Source organism: Neofelis nebulosa, chromosome 8 (assembly GCF_028018385.1).
Source record: "Neofelis nebulosa isolate mNeoNeb1 chromosome 8, mNeoNeb1.pri, whole genome shotgun sequence".
Lineage (NCBI taxonomy): Eukaryota > Metazoa > Chordata > Mammalia > Carnivora > Felidae > Neofelis > Neofelis nebulosa.
The window spans coordinates 73,959,151-73,976,750 of record NC_080789.1 but is presented as its reverse complement, the minus strand read 5'-3'; the positions used below and the strand labels follow the sequence as shown (position 1 = coordinate 73,976,750).

Below are 17,600 nucleotides of genomic sequence, written 5' to 3'. Positions count from 1 at the left end.
AGATGTCTCAATAAAGAGAAAATGTTTCATGCACTTTAACATTTACCTTTATGTGCCTGATCTAAATCATAAATTATGAGCCCAGTGACCCAGAATTATAGGGTGTGAAGAAATACCATACCAAGTCATCTACTTAATCATCTGATTTCACATGGAGCCATACCCATATTGTTTTAGAATGACATTAGCCCAGTATGCTATTTGCAGACCTCATGACCTTTGATATGACATTTGTTTTTCTTTCTCATAGATGGAGAATGAATAATGGGGATATTGACCTGACAAGTGATCGGTACAGTATGGTAGGAGGAAACCTGGTTATCAACAACCCTGACAAACAGAAAGATGCTGGAATATATTACTGTTTGGCATCAAATAACTATGGGATGGTCAGAAGCACTGAAGCAACCCTGAGCTTTGGATGTAAGTGACTGTAACTTTAAAAGTTTTTTTTTTCAATGTTTTTTTTTTAATTATTTATTTTTGGGACAGAGAGAGACAGAGCATGAACGGGGGAGGGGCAGAGAGAGGGAGACACAGAATCGGAAACAGGCTGCAGGCTCCGAGCCATCAGCCCAGAGCCTGACGCGGGGCTCGAACTCACGGACCGCGAGATCGTGACCTGGCTGAAGTCGGACGCTCAACCGACTGCACCACCCAGGCGCCCTGTAAGTGACTGTAACTTTACCATGGTCAAGTGTATTTAGGTGAAGTAAAAATTAGATGTCATCATAAGAGTCAATAAGAAAAATCAAGATGAAAAGAAAATGAAAGAAAGGATCCATAGATAAAGTGGGTCTTATATGATCACATTTAAAACTGTGTGGAGAGGGGCGCCTGGGTGGCTCAGTCGGTTAAGCATCCTACTTTGGCTCAGGTCAAGATCTCACCTCTCATGAGTTTGAGCCCCATGTTGGGTTTTGTGCTGACAGCTCAGAGCCTGGAGCCTGCTTTAGATTCTGTGTCTCCCTCTCTCTCTGCTCACACTCTGTCTCTCTCTTTCTCTCTCAAAAATAAATGTAAAAAAATTTTAAAAACAGATTGTGGAGAGAAAATTTCAAGAGTGAAGCGTCGTGAAACAAAGGCCATGTTCTGCGGGATTTTGAATAACTTTCTAAAAACTAGTTTCAGTGGAAGTGTCAAGCCATGTGTTCTCAATGGAAGCTTTTGGGGGCAGAAACCATCTTCGACATTGTAACTAACAGTTTCTGTTCTCTAAAGTTCAACTCCACCTGACAGAATCTTAATCCATAGTACTTAATTTACCTTATTAAGAATACATTAAATTAAATTAATTATTTTAAGTTTAAAATATTCTCCTTATGGAGGCAGTTGTGAAAAAATACCTTCAGGAACCTTGTGCTAAACTTAAAGATAGAAGCTATTCTAGAAGAAAATTGCACATTGAAAGAGGGGTTGGGCTAGATGATCTCCAGTATGTGATTTTATAAGTTAGCACTTAAATCCTTTGCAAAATCAATTATAGGATGAAAACCATGTTTTTTTAATCAAAAAAAATGTTTTAATGTTTATTTATTTTGGAGATAGAGACAGAATACAAACAGGGGAGGGGCAGAGAGAGAGACTGAGACAGATTCTCAGGTTCCAGGTACTAGCTGTCAGCACAGATCTCCATGCAGGGCTTGAACTCATGAACCGTGAGATCATGACCTGAGCCAAAGCCGGACGCTTAACTGACTGAGCCACCCAGGCACCCTGAAAACTATGTTTTAAGAGGACCCATGTGGCAGTGATTACCAGAGGGTGTGAACAATCAGACTCAATTAATGTGGCCACAGTTGGAATATAAATAATAAACCCAGTCCTTGAAGAAACAATAGAACAATTGCATTGCATTGAAGAAAAAGGAACCTAAATAATTTTTTAAAAGGAAAGTCAAGTCAAAGGGCAGAAACATTCTGCTTTCTTTAATAATGGAATGGGATCAAGTAAAACCAATTTCAAGGTTGGGAGGAAGCATTTAAATAGTGACATTAAGTTATCATTGTTGAAATGTCAGCTAAGTATTTGAGGATGGGGTTGGCATTCAAGTGAGGCATCAGGATGAGAGATATATATCTGAAGGGCTCTCTGCAAAAAGGTAATAATTAGAATGATGACTTTTCTGAGATACAAATATATTCAGAGAGGTAACAGTTTGATTTTATAATTCACGTACTGAGAAGTAGGAGATGAGGCAGGGCTGAAACAGAATGAGCATGAGTAAAACAAATAAAGAATAAAATAGAGTATCATGAGGGGTGCCTGAGTGGCTTAGTCAGTTAACCATCTGACTTCAGCTCATGTCATGATCTTGTGGTCTGTGGTTCAAGCCCTGTGTTAACAGCTCAGAGCCTGGAGCTTGCTTCAGGTTCTGTGTCTCCCTCTCTCTCTGTCCCTCCCCCACTCATGCTCTGTCTCTCCCCATCTCTCAAAAATGAATAAGTGTTAAAAATTTTTCAAAAATAATATAAAAAATAGAGTATCATGAAACTAAACAAAATGTGAATTCTAAGTAAACAGAAAAGAATGAAGGAGATGAGACTAAGGAAAACTCAGAATTTGAAAAGGAGAAAAAGTTGGTGACTAGGATCCTGCCATTCATCCTATTCCTTCACCCCCTTGGAGTCCTCCCCTTGGGAAGAGAAATAGACTTTTCAACTGAGTTTGGGACTCCCAAGTCACTCCTCTTTACTTATTTGGTAGAATCCCGGTTTTGTCTGAGCCAATTGTATTTCCAGATGGAAATTACTTACTGAGATTGAAATTACCTTACTAAGATTCTACCTAAACTTGAAGCAAAGGTTGAGGATATTTGTAATCTTCAGGGTTGTTAGCACACTTACGTAGGCCGATACTAATATCCAGTTGCTGGAGTTCGTCACAGAAGTCTTTTAGAGTCTATGCAAATGCCAGCATATAAAAGCAGAATTGACTCACACAGCTCCACCAAAGCAACTGAGAAGTATCATATCCAAAAATGAGTTAGTAGGTAAAAGATATACTTTAATGAAAATCTCTATCGACTGGAGAGTGAATGTTTTCCTTTTTGCTTTCATAATTAGATCTTGACCCTTTCCCACCTGAGGAGCGTCCTGAGGTCAGAGTGAAAGAAGGGAAGGGAATGGTGCTTCTCTGTGATCCTCCCTACCATTTTCCAGGTAAACTAAGTTCCTCTGTGACTGTAAGCATCTGTGCAATGAATGCATCAGTTTTAATTTTCTTAACAATAATGGTACATTTATGATTAAATAAGACTCAATATTTGTCTAACCTTGTAATGTATCACTTAATAATGGTTATAGACCCTTCTAGGCTCTTTAGTCACTTGGCCCTAATTCCAAAGGTCTGGAATCATATTGGTTTATAAACAACATATATGTTAGATTATGCCCTTATTAACATTCTTGTTACACAGGAGAAAATATGATAGACTATTTACAAATTATTTTAAAAATAGAACAGTGCTGGTCAGTCATTTCATTAAAAGTATTATATCTTGGGGCGCCTGGGTGGCGCAGTCGGTTAAGCGTCCGACTTCAGCCAGGTCACGATCTCACGGCCTGTGAGTTCGAGCCCCGCGTCAGGCCCTGGGCTGATGGCTCGGAGCCTGGAGCCTGTTTCCGATTCTGTGTCTCCCTCTCTCTCTGCCCCTCCCCCGTTCATGCTCTGTCTCTCTCTGTCCCAAAAAATAAATAAAAAGCGTTGAAAAAAAAAATTAAAAAAAAAAAAATAAAAAAAATAAAAGTATTATATCTATAGTATACTGTGAATTATATAAATGCTTGAAAAGGATAAAGACATAATAAATTACTAATCGTTTTAGGGAATCTATCTGCAAGAATAATCATCCAATTTAGAAAGGGGTTAAATTGTCATCTGTAACAAGATTCAGCCTTTGAATACAGGTTTTCTGTGCTTTGATATGGCTAAAAGAGAAGCCACCAAGTGCTAATTAAAAGATGAACACTTTATATACTTTCATTAATTTTCATTTGCTTTTTTTATAAAATATCTTCTTGAAACAATATATAAACCCTACTTTTCACAGTGGAAAAAAAACAATGTTTTATATTCTAATATTATGGCATAAATTTGTCTTTAAAGACCGTAGAGAATATATTCTATTACAATTATATGTATATCAAGTCTGGTTGTTTATATACCAAATATCAGTAGTTTTCTCTCTAATAAAACAGGAGAAATACTATTAAATGCTAAATATAGGAAGAACATAGAATTCAAAATCATGTAACAACCTTCCTATGAGAGAGTAATCTTTTACTATGAAGAACTGCTAAAACTACGGGGAAAAAAATCCCCTGATCTCCATAGCATTTCCCACAAACAAAGGTAATGATCATAAATAGCCAATGACTACATTTGACTACATTCAGCACTGGATGGGCTTCATTTAACCACTCATTCATTCAACAAATCTCTTGTGAGCACCTGTTACACAATTACGTGTGCCAGGCACTGTGTATGCCGCAAGAATACCTATTTGAGTAAAACAGGAAAATCCACTTGCCCTCAGGGATTTGCTACAGGAAGAGACAGCCAACAGACAAGATCCATAGTTAACAGGTATAGCTTTTCCAAGATTCCATTTGAACTACATTCCTACCAAGATATTGGTAGTAGGTAAGCTCCAGGGTGGAAAATTAATTCAGGGAAGGGAAAGAGTAAGTGTTAAAGGGATAGCTGAACTCTTATAAGGGACATTGCTGTGAAGGTAACTTTGAATAAAGTCCTGAAGGAAATGAAGAAGCTAACAGTGCAGATGTCTGAGATAAGGGCATACCAGGCGGATGCAGCAGCAGGAACAAGGGGTGAGATGGGACTGTGGAGGGAGATCAAGGAAGTCAGGGTGACTGAAATAGACCGAATGAGGTAGAAGGTAGTAAGAAATGAAATTGGAGAGATACAAGAGCTGTATCACATGGGACCTTATAATTCATAGTGATTACACTGGCTTTAACTAGAGTGAGATTTACATTGGAGGGCTTAGACCAGAGAAGTCCAATGACATTGCTTAAGTTATAGAAAGATGAGTCTGGCTGCTGTTTTAAGAAAAGACTTAATGGAAATTCATTTCTAAATCTGTTATTCAAAATAGGAGTGCAAAAGGAAAAAGATATAAAGACACAGTGTGGTTAACAATCTTCATTTTATTTTTTTTTTTTATTTTTTTTTTTTTTAAATTTTTTTTTCAACATTTTTTATTTATTTTTGGGACAGAGAGAGACAGAGCATGAACGGGGGAGGGGCAGAGAGAGAGGGAGACACAGATTCGGAAACAGGCTCCAGGCTCCGAGCCATCAGCCCAGAGCCTGACGCGGGGCTCGAACTCACGGACCGCGAGATCGTGACCTGGCTGAAGTCGGACGCTTAACCGACTGCGCCACCCAGGCGCCCCTTCATTTTATTTTTAAAATGCATTAAGGAAGATGGGTCATGAAATTTTGGAATTTCCTATATTAATGCAGGGTCTGATTCTACTTACCAATCATGAAATTCTAAGCAAAACATTTAACCTCTCTGAGTCTCATTTAGCCTATCAGTGAAATCGAAGTAAGAATATTAATAGTCCATACAATACTTGAGAGAGAAAGAGAGATACCATTGCTTATCGCCATGCTTATATTTACTCAAAAAAATATGGTAGCTTTTGGAAAAAGCACTGTTTGTCTTGGCTTACATCCAACATTTGTTCTGCAATAGCCTAGTTTAGATTATGCCTTAGCTTACTGCTAGAAAACAACAGTTTTAAGAGACAATATTTTCTTCCAGATGACCTTAGCTACCGCTGGCTTCTAAATGAATTTCCTGTATTTATCACAATGGATAAACGAAGATTTGTGTCTCAGACAAATGGAAATCTCTACATTGCAAATGTCGAGGCATCAGACAAAGGCAATTATTCCTGCTTTGTATCCAGTCCTTCTATTACAAAGAGTGTGTTCAGCAAATTTATCCCACTCATTCCACTACCTGAACGTAAGTATTTTGTTACACACTATTTTTGCAGATTGTCTGCTTATGGAGTACTTACAATATGAAAAGAAGTATCCAGTGGGAAGACTTGTTGGCTGCCCAGTCAGGGCAAACAGAAGATACACAAACAGAAGACTTTGAAAGTCTTGGTCATTACTTAGTTTTTCTGATGGAGATTTACATGTTAAAAGTGCCCTAAGATGGCAGAGAATGTGTAGGGACTGATTCATTAGCCTAATACCCATATATTGGTTACAGTGGGAATCACTGACCTCTGCTTTTATTCTCATGTCCATTCAAAGCTTTTAGTAAGTTAATGAAAGAGAACAAATGATTAGATCAAAACAAGCTATAGTGATTATAGAATTAGGAAATAAATGCAGTTTTATTACTTTGATATTTTAAGGAACTATTTACATGAAGCAAATCAGTGTATGTATTGCCTTTATGCTATAAGTAAGTAGCATGGGGTATCACTACCATGATGCCATAATTGATGATCACTGACAGACCTGAATGGCATTTCCAAGATTCTAGTTGAACAGCATTCCTTATTTTAATGCATCACTTCCTAAGAAAATCACTCCAACATATTTGCTTACTTCCCATTGTTTTTATCATAGTCCTCCTGTTACCACTCACATCAGTGAGTTCAGGCTTCTGAAGAAATACTGGGAATTGTTGTTCACAGACCTAGGCTTGGTTCCTGCCTCTATTCTAAATAAGAAATGGGGAAAATGTCATCATATCACTGTGGCTGCATTTTTTCTACTCAAGATTGTGGTCACGTAGTTGGTATTCAATAAATATTTTTTGACTTCTGGCTCTTTTTTCTCTCCACAATCTTGGAGATACTTGAGATTTACTACCTCATAGAATCATAAGGAGCCAGCATGTAAAAATTTCTATAGGTTGCTTTCTTATTCTACCCCAGAAGTTCATCTCATCTATTTATTTCTTACTAGCATCTCTGTGGAAGAAGTGTTTCTCTTCCTGTTCTAGCTAATTCTTCCAGTTGCACTAGTTCATTTACCATTTGATTCATTTAGAGACTTCACTATATCATTTAATTCCTGCTTTTTTTTTTCAGAATCTTTATTCTCCATTCATTTCCCTCTGTGTATTCTTTTGTATTAACTGCAAACCATCTTGACAATTTCTTGTTTGCTAAATCCAAAGTATGCTTTTCAGTTCTGAATTTGTATGAACTTTGACACTATTGATCTCCTATGCTTCTCTTGAACTCTTCTTTCTTTTCCTAATTTTCCCAGCTCCTTCCCTCCCCTTATCTTCCACCTGCCTCTCTGACAAATTCTATGCAGTACCCTTCCCCAGATCTTCCTCCTTCTTATATTTCTCTCTAATCTTTTTTCAGATATTCTTACCAATTTATGCCTTTCGACAGCAGCACTATGGAGATGAGTCCACATTCTTATATCTAAAACTTTTCTCTTTGTTTAGGACTTAATTCTACCTACCTCCTAGGCTTGTCATACAGAATGTTTTTGAGAATGTTAAGTTCAAAATGTTCCAGACACATCTGTCATCTCATGTCTAAAACTTCTAGTGTTCTTCATTTTGTTTGGTGGTATTGTCATATCTGTACTATCTCAGAATAGCATTTTTAATCATCAAGTCCTGTCCTCTCCTCATCCTCCAGATAGCTAATTCAGTGGTCTGCAGCTAGTATGTAAGCACTTGGGAAGTTTGCGGAAATGTACAACCCAGAAATACTAATTCAGCAGGTCTGGGATGTGACCCAGGAATTTGTAGGTTCAGCAAGCATCCCCAGTGATTACAATGAATTGGATCTTTTATCTATGGGTTGTGAAAACATTGACCCAAAGAACAGTCCTGTTGATTCTGCCTCTGAAAGACAGCTTCGACCAGTTCTTTCCTTTTTATTCCTACTGCTCAAGCCCTCATCTGTTTTGCCTGAAGTAATGACAAAGCCTTCCTTAGATACTCTTCTAAAATTCTCTTCTCCATGTTCCATTCTTTAAAACTTCCAACAAGATTTTCTACTTAAACCAAAGGTGATATTCATATAAATTCTCTTTCCCAAGCGCACTGGCAGTTAATCACCAAGGAAATTATTCTCAAAATGTTTAATGTCACAGTTTCAAGCCTTCTAGATAATAGATTCAAGCTCATCTTCAACACATATATTTTGTGAATTCCTACACTTAAAAAAAAATTCTCTGCATACTCCTGAAACTTTGTCTTAATATGTTGTTTCCTCAACCCGAACTGGTCTAGTGAATTCAAATACTCTTCTTGCCTGAAATTCCCATAGGCCCTGCATAATCAACCATCCTCCTTAGCTGCCACCCTTTCAGACCCTTATTTTTGTTTTGACTTGTATTTTCAGTCATTGTGTAACTATTTGTCTCTCTAGTATCAATGAAGTGCAAAGTACCATTCATACTATAATCTTAAACCATGCATTTTGCCTTTCTGAGCCTGTTTCTGTGACTGTAAGATTGAGGGAATAAAGCATCTCTCAGTACAGATGTGCTCAATACATTCAATAAGGTAACTATATTGATAAGCACAGTGTTGTCTGAATAAACACTTTTCTTCGTTCCCTCTCTCCTTCCCTCTTTCAACTTATTTCCCTTTTGCCATATGCATGTCTTTCTTCTTTTCTCCCTCTTTTGTCGCCTGGCCTCTTTCTTTTACACTCTTCTCTCTTCCTTCTACCCTTCTCCCTCATGTCCCTTGTCCTTTCTCTTCTTTCCTGAGTCTCATTTAGTGCCTGGCACAGTGTTTCACACATTTTTGATGCTCTTTAAGACTTCTTAAAAAAATTTTTTTTATATTTATTTTTGAGACAGGGAGAGACAGAGCATGAACAGGGGAGGGTCAGAGAGAGGGAGACACAGAATCCGAAACAGGCTCCAGGCTCTGAGCTGTCAGCACAGAGCCCAATACGGGGCTTGAACTCACGGACTGCGAGATCATGACCTGAGCCGAAGTCAGCCACTTAACTGACTGAGCCACCCAGGCGCCTCTTGAAAAATTTTTTTAGTGAATTGAGCAAAATTAGTTACACAGCTTGAGAATGAGTCAATCTGATTGGAAATGCTAGATGGAAATTTATGCTATATACATACTATGCATAAACAAATACGTCTATGCATTGTGATATGGTCAGATAGTTCCCAGTACTTGAGAAATGTCTTCCATACTGAAGTAATTCTATCAAAATTACAATATTGAAAAAAAAAACTCTTTTCATTCTGCCTAATAATTCGTGGATATTTGTATTTTTCTTGATATTAGGAACAACAAAACCATATCCTGCTGATATCGTAGTTCAGTTCAAGGACATTTATGCATTGATGGGCCAAAATGTGACATTAGAGTGTTTTGCGCTTGGCAAGTAAGTATACTTATATTTTTTATTAACATATATAGAAATATATTAATTTTTGTACCATTTAGGAAATAAATGATGTAAGTGTTTAGCTATAGAGAAACAAAGTAATTTACTTTGAAATGTTGTGGACCCTTAGCTTTTGTTATCTCCTATTTAAAGTCCCGTTCCTGATATCCGATGGCGGAAGGTCCTAGAACCAATGCCAAGTACTGCTGAGATCAGCACCTCTGGGGCTGTCCTCAAGATCTTCAATATTCAGCTAGAAGATGAAGGCACATATGAATGTGAGGCTGAGAACAATAGAGGAAAGGATAAACACCAGGCAAGAATTTATGTTCAAGGTAGACATGTTATTTTAATTTTCTGTAAATTGCATCAGTATCTTATTTATAGCCATTTCCATACTTGAAAAGCTAGTATATAATAGTTTAAAAACAGTGATGTATCTTATATTATGCAAAAAGGTGAAATATTTATCCATCTAATGAAGTCACAAATATGGCTTATAAAAGTTATAAACTTCTATTAGCATCATACTAACACCAATGGATTCATAGTAGTGTTCTTGATAATTTTCTGAAAATACAATTGATGTAACTTGTTGACTCCCTTCCTTGTTCTTTTTTTTTCCCCAATACCTTTTTATTTGTAGAAGAAACTATGCATTATGACTCAGGCTAAGCCACTGACTTGAAAACTCAAGTATGCTTCAAAATCACCTGGAGGGCTTGTTAAAACACAGATTGCTGGTTCCCAGAGTTTCTGAGTTAGAAAGTTCTATCTAGGGCCCATGAATCTGTATTTCTAACAAGTTCCTAAAAGATGCTAATGCTACCAGACCAGGAGCCACAGTTTGAGAACCTCCTTTTTTCCAAAAGAGGAAAAAAAATTTTTTTGAAGCAATTTCCTTGGTCAAGTGTTTGATTCAGACACACACACGCACACCCACACACACGCACACACACACACTTACATTTAGGGGGATAGAATGTTGTGTTTCAGGGACCACTTGAAACTTTTCAGGCTGAAACCATTTCTGTATTATTGTACAATATAAAACTTAAAGATCACAACTAAGCAAACATCTAAGGTTTCAGTAAGCCCATTCATTTAAAGGATAAGCATCCATTGAGTGTCTACTCAGAGGCACACACTATGACATGAACAAGTGGAACTACATAAGAGAAATACTCTCTCTGTCCTCTGTCCAGGATTCATACTGTTTTCATACTATATACAAACCTCTACATTTATACCAGTATACACAAGCAACTGAACATATGCCTCCATACACATGTGAGAGCCAAACTGTGATATCAGAATGGGGAAGGGGCATTGTGGCCCCTACCCAGACCCAGGCCTCTGTCTATACAGGGATGAAGTAAGTGCCTCCAATGACTTAACACATGAAGTCTCACCACCACCATCCCATAGAATTCACCAGGATTAGGCTCTTTTTGCCTTTACCCTGTTCATTCCATTTGGCACAGAAAGCCACGCACTCCAGGCCTCCCTTATCATCTGAACTTAACACCTACACAGCTCTGCACATGTCCTTCTCAGTCTCCATCTCATCCCCATCCCTAACTTCTGAAACCTTTGTACCATACTTTCTACAACACACAGGCTGCTATCATCGCAATCCCCTGTATTCTCAACTTCTCTATAACTTCTACTCTGAACTTCTCACTTAACGAAAACATGGTTCTCCCTTAAAGACACTGCTTCCCCTGTAATCCTCTCAGGCAGTGGCTAATTTTCTTCCACAGCTCTCATTCCCTTTGGCTTGCAGTATACCTGCTCTTCTTGTTCCATACACTCTTTTCCTTTAAATGTCCAGTTAACTATCTGTCAGGACAAACCTCCTCATTTCTCTAAGGATTTTGCTCTTGGCAGCTCTTACAAACCAGAACACTACTCTTTACATTCTTAGTGACATCAAAATCAACTTAGACTATGATTATCTTTAGTAGTTTGGCCTCTCAGTTCTATTGAACTCCTCTTCCCTAATGATCCGTTCCCATGGCCACACTTCAGACCTCAATGTTACCAAAAAGTACAATCCCTTTATTTTTTTAACGTTTATTTATTTTTAGATAGGGGTGTGGGTACAGAGAGGGAGAGAGAGAGAGAATCCCAAGCAGGCTATACATTCAGCATGGACCCGATACGGGGCTTAATCTCATGGTCAACTGTGAGATCATGACCTGAGCCAAAATCAAGAGTTAGACACCTAAGTAACTGAGCCATCCAGATGCCCCCCTCCAAATTACAATCCCTTTATAATCTCAATTTCACACATATCTTTCAAACCACTATCTCCTATCTTTCTAGTTCAGTCTCTCTAATACCCTTGGACTCTACCAGGAACTGTAACCAATTAATCTAGCCATGGTTTAACATTCTTTCACTTCCTCTAACCTCTACCCACCTCTTCCCTAAACCTGTGATCATTCATAACTGTTCCCCTGCACTCCTCCACAATGCACTCACCACCTTCTGTTTTGTCTTACTACATTTGTAAAAGGCCAACCCCGGAAAAATCGAGGTTTTTGCCTACAGTGCCTGAACCAGGGGCTAGAATATGACTTGAGATAAACATCACCATACTTATTAGAGCATTTTAAATTATTCATCACTAACTTCAAGTGGGCCCTTGGTGCTGCCTGGCAATTATATTTTACTTCCACAGGCCCACTTACTCTTGCAGTCCCTTAGATGACCTACTCATGCCTTCACAGTTTACTTCAAACCCTAACACCTCCTCCTTCAACCTTACTCTCAGCTGATAAGTTGGCGGCTTCTTTCACTGAGAAAATGAAAGGTCAAGTTAGAACTTCCACAGGCTCCCACCCCACATCTATCCAATACCTTTACCCATATCTCATTGCTATGGATTCAGCTGCTATCTGAGGCCGACACCTCTACTCTGTGCTTGATTGTACTCTCCTACTTCCTTAAGGCTGTTGTTCCAGCAATTCCCTCTCCGGCGAAAGTAATCATTTTTTTCAATGGATCATTCTCATCAGTGTATAGTGGTCTTGTTTCCTACTTCTTTAAAATATTTTTAACTCTGGCTGCTGCTCCATTCCCCTTCTTCTTGTCTCCCTGACAGATTTGGCTATACTTTCTAAATGTGCTGTGGTCAATTTTTCTTCTTTTTAAAATTCACTCTTGTTTGAGTCTCATACCTACCTCCCTGCTGGAATCTTGTCTTGATCACCAATGAGGTCATGTTGCTGAAGCGAATGGCCACTTCGCAGCTGTGTCTTACCTGATCCAGCAGCAACAGACGCCCCTGCTGACTGTGCTGTCCTCCGCTGTCCGCTCTCTGTGCTTCGCATCTGGGATCCGTACTTTGCTAACATCCTTATGCACCACTTGCATTCTCCTCCTCAATCCATATGCCCTTCGAACATGGGAGCAAGCAGGGTTTGTCTCTGAAAATCTTCTCTATTTCCTCACAACCTTGGTGATTTCATCTATGATCATGGCTTTAATTAGGCTCTGGCACCTGAAAATTCTGACCCAGATACTTTCTTGGAACCCTAGACTTGTATATTCAGTACCCCAACAAAATTCACTTGATACATATCAAGTATACATAGGTGACCTCCAGAAGAGAGAAAAATTCTGGTTAGAGTCTTACATTACGTTTTTTAAATAAAGCTGGCATTCTACCAGGTTTCTAGTGCTTATAGATCTGTTTTTATTCAGTGTACTAAGAAAACTACGATCCAGGTTCTTAGCCGAGTAGAGTTCTAAACTATATAATGTCTAATTCTTTAGAAGAATCAAGGTGACAGCAGATATTTGTAAGGGAATCTTATTAAGGGAACTATTATTGTTCCTTTACTAATGAAACACTCATTTTTTATCTTTTGGTGTAATCAAACAACCAGTTTACAAAATTAAATCATAGTCAAGCTGATTCCATTATTTATTCTTATTGTATTTTTTAATGTGATATCTTGTGTGTTAGAGTCCAAGGCATGAAAGGTGCTCATATTCCTGTTTTATGTATTGCCAAGATTGTCTACAAAATAAAACCTCTCTCAATTAACATTCTTATCAATATTTAATTTTTATAACTGTCTACATATGTTACCAAAATGTAATGATAAGTGAAAATATACTAAATCAGCTTATTGTGTTATAAATACACACACGCATATAATCTTGATGGGATTATATCTAGTGAGATCATAAAAATGTTTTATACTCTTTATTTATATGTATTAAATACTTTCTATAAGACATGTATAGTATTTTGTCATAAAATTAATATATCAAAGTTTTCTTTTTTAAAGAAAATAAAATACTCTCCTCCACTCACAATTAATTCTCTATTCCTACCTCCTTTATTTTATATCAATTTATTTACCTACAGTTATTTATTTATTTATTTATTTATTTATTTATTTATTTATTTATTTATTTATGAGAGAGAAAGAGGGAGCACAAGTGGGGGGTGGCAGACAGAGAAGGGAACACAAAATCTGAAGCAGGCTGTGTCCTGACAACAGAGAGTCCAATGTGGGGCTTGAATTCACAAACCGTGAGATCATGACCTGAGCCAAAGTCAGAGGCTTAACCGACTGAGCCACCCAGGCACCCCTACGTACATTTATTGAAACTATTTAACTTAAATACTCAAAAAAATGTCATAGTGTCCATTTGCTTGCTCTCTAGAAATATTTACTTGTGGTATGGGAAATACTTAGCAGTTTTCTTTAGCTACCAGATCAGATGAAATGATGAAGCTGAAATTAATTTCACTAAAGCATGGATTTCACCAATTATAGCTCTTGTATGTGGTTTCTAATATTGAAAGAGTAATTATGTGATCAAGGCATTTTTCTAATCCTACAGTAAAATGTGACAGTGGCCACTAGGTGAAAGGTACATCAAAAGGAGGACACCTGAGGAAGTGGAAAAAATTTTGATTCTTTATTCCAAAAGAAAATACTTAGTGTCATACTCAATGAAGCCATAATTTAAAAAAAAAATAATGTTTATTTATTTTTGAGAAAAAGAGAGTGAGCAGGGGAGGGGCAGAGAGAGAGGGAGACACAGAATCTGAAGCAGGCTCCAGGCTCTGAGCTGTCAGCACAGAGCCTGATGTGGGGCTTGAACTCACAGACAACGAGATCATGACCTGAGCCAAAGTTGGACACTTGACCAACTGAGCTACCCAAGTGCCCCAAAACATAATTTTTTAAAAATGTTACAGGTGAGAATTTTTTTTTAATTTTATTTTTTAATTTACATCCAAATTAGCATATAGTGCAACAATGATTTCAGGAGTAGATTCCTTAATGCCCCTTACCCATTTAGCTCATCCCCCCTCCTGCAGGAGAGAAATTTTTAATTTTTTAATGTTTATTCATTTTTGAGAGAGAGAGAGAGCGAGACAGAGTGTGAGCAGGGGAGGGGCAGAGAGAGAGAAAGACACAGAATCTGAAGCAGGTACCAGGCTCCGAGCTCTGAGCTGTCAGCCCAGAACCTGATATGGAACTTGAACTCACAAACCGTGGGATCATGACCTGAGCAGAAGGCAGATGCTTAACCAAGTGAGCAACCCAGGTGCCCCAAGACATAATTTTTTAAAACCTTAATTGTCATTTTGAAAGATTTAAGTTATAAGAAAAGATAAATTACTGTAGTGTTACTCATGAATTAGCTTTCTAACAACACATGGTTCACATATAGGAAAATAATTATGAATTGATTATAGTTACTTCATGTTATAACAATGTAGGATAAAATTTACCTGAAGACCTATGGGGATGCAATTTCAATGGCTCTAACGCTGGTTTTATGGCATATATAATATCTGATGTATTCTCCAGAAGAAGATCAACCAAATGTGACGTTTGCATTCTTGAGATTATTTTGAGTGTTGAGATTTGAGTCTGACACTTACAATGTTCTTTAACTTTCAGCGTTTCCTGAGTGGGTAGAACATATCAACGACACAGAGGTGGATATAGGCAGTGACCTCTATTGGCCTTGTGTGGCCACAGGGAAGCCCATCCCTACAATCCGATGGCTGAAAAATGGATATGCGGTATGTATGTTCAAGTGTTTTGCGGTTCTTGAGTCCATACTCAGGCACCATTTCCAGTGGTCCTCAGATAAATTTAGCAAGAGAATCAATAGAGTAAGGGTATCTTGGCCCTAAAATTAAATAAATAAATAAATAAATAAATAAATAAATAAATAAATAAATAAATAGTCTTCAAAAAAGGCAAACAAGGAAGTGAACAATAAATTATCTTCTTTCAGTTTAAAACAACGTTTCTGCAATCTTATGTCTACCTTCTCTCTCTCTTCCTCTCTCTCCTTATTTTGCCCTTTGTTCCATATTTTGCCCTTCTTCCTACTTTTCCTTCTCTACTACCTGATATTGTCCTCTTTTTTTTGGCCACTATTTCCCTGACCCCACAGAAACAGAGGTAAGAGGGAAGGTTCTACCTTTAGCCCTGGGGACAAGTAGCAGCAGTGGGGCCCTTCTGTACCTTCCCTCTGTAATCTCCCAGCTGGGCCAAGAGGGAAAAAGTGGACTCCCAGCTCTGTAGGATGAATAGAACAAGAGCCACTGGGCATGGTAAGTGGGTTTTAAACCCTACCGTATCTGGCTTAGTTAACAGTGGGGGCAAAATATTGTACCTGAATGAAAAGGCAAACCAGCCCAGACCTAAATAAAAGCATTTCTGTTAAAGTTTATCAAGGAAATGTATTTTGCTTTGTCTTCTTTTCAGTATCATAAAGGGGAGTTGAGACTGTATGATGTGACTTTTGAAAATGCTGGCATGTACCAGTGCATAGCTGAAAACACACATGGAGCCATATATGCAAATGCGGAGTTGAAGATCTTGGGTCAGTATCATTTCTAGTTTCTGATAACATTCAGCAAGAAAGCGCCACATTAAACAATGATCATAAGGGTTTCTGCAGATCATATTTGATTGTATGTTGGATCACTAAAGGTGACAACTTTCAAAATGTGGTTTGGAACAGGATGATATTGTTGTTTTATTTCCCTTCTTTCACTGGAGAACAGTAAATAAGTTAGAGGCAGCATGGAGTACAATAATTTAAAAAAATGATTTATAGGTAAAGCAAACTTTACACACGCCAGTTTTTACAAGTCTTGTTCTCTCCTATGTCTGGGCTGTTAAATACTTCCTGAAAATCACATTGTGGTGATTGATGCTTCCACAATGCATGTGACCCAGTCTCAGATGGATCTTCAGCACTTGCTAGTTATAGCAGTCTTTGGATCTCATATCCTACAATTGATATTTAAAATCCTCAGGACATTCCTCAAGCTCTTTGCTCCACCCTGACTCCTTCTTTGGTATTGCTTTCTTACTCTGCCATAACAATTGAAACCCTTTGAAATAAAATATATCAATTTCCTATCCACATTCAAAAGTATGTAAATCTTTACTACATTTTCCCCTTCATGTTCTTCATCCAGAGGCGTGAGTATTTCTCCTCTCTAAAACAGGCATACCTCGTCTCGTTTCATTGCATTTCACAGATACTGTGTTTTTACCAATCAAAGGTTTATTGCAATCCTGCAGCGAGCAGGCATATTTCCAACAGCACTGGCTTACTTCATGTCTCTGTATTACATTTTGGTAATTTCACAATATTTAAAACTTTTTCATTATTATTATATTTGGTATGTTAATCTGTAGTCAGTGGTCTTTGATATTACTATTGAAACTGTTTTCAGGCACCATGAACCAGGCCCATATACGAGAGCAAACCTAATCAATACATGTGTGTGTTCTGACTGCCCACATTCCTTCACCTCGAGCCTCCCTATTCTCTGAGACACAGCAATATTGAAATTAGGCCAGTCAATAAGCCTACAATGGCTTCTGGGTGTTCAAATGAAAGGAAGAGTCAGACATCTCTTACTTTCACACAAAAGCTAGAAATGATTAAGCTTAATGAGGAAGGAATGTCAAAAGCTGAAATAGGCTGAAGGCTAGGTTTCTTGTGCTAACCAGTTAGCCAAGTTGTGCACACAGAGGAAAAGTTCTTATGATTAGAAGTGCAGGTCTAGTGAGCACATGAATGATAAGAGAACAAAACAGCCTTATTGCTGATTTGAAGAAAGTTTTAGTGGTCTGAATAGAAGATCAGATCAGCCACATTATTCACTTAAGCCAGAGCCTAATCCAGAGCAAGGCTCTTACTCTCT

The 17,600-nt window shown here is 37.9% G+C and overlaps 1 protein-coding gene across 5 annotated transcripts in view; it reads left to right on the top strand.

Annotated features, from left to right (window-relative positions):
- Positions 1–17,600, top strand: part of CNTN1 (contactin 1) — a 368,724-nt gene that overhangs the window by 207,875 nt on the left and 143,249 nt on the right. For all 5 annotated transcript variants that reach the window (XM_058743101.1, XM_058743098.1, XM_058743100.1 and 2 more), the window contains 7 exons: positions 251–423; positions 3,066–3,161; positions 5,794–6,000; positions 9,283–9,382; positions 9,539–9,720; positions 15,325–15,449; positions 16,144–16,261. In XM_058743101.1, the coding sequence (XP_058599084.1) occupies positions 251–423; positions 3,066–3,161; positions 5,794–6,000; positions 9,283–9,382; positions 9,539–9,720; positions 15,325–15,449; positions 16,144–16,261 (1,001 nt within the window). The remainder of the gene's footprint in view (positions 1–250; positions 424–3,065; positions 3,162–5,793; positions 6,001–9,282; positions 9,383–9,538; positions 9,721–15,324; positions 15,450–16,143; positions 16,262–17,600) is intronic.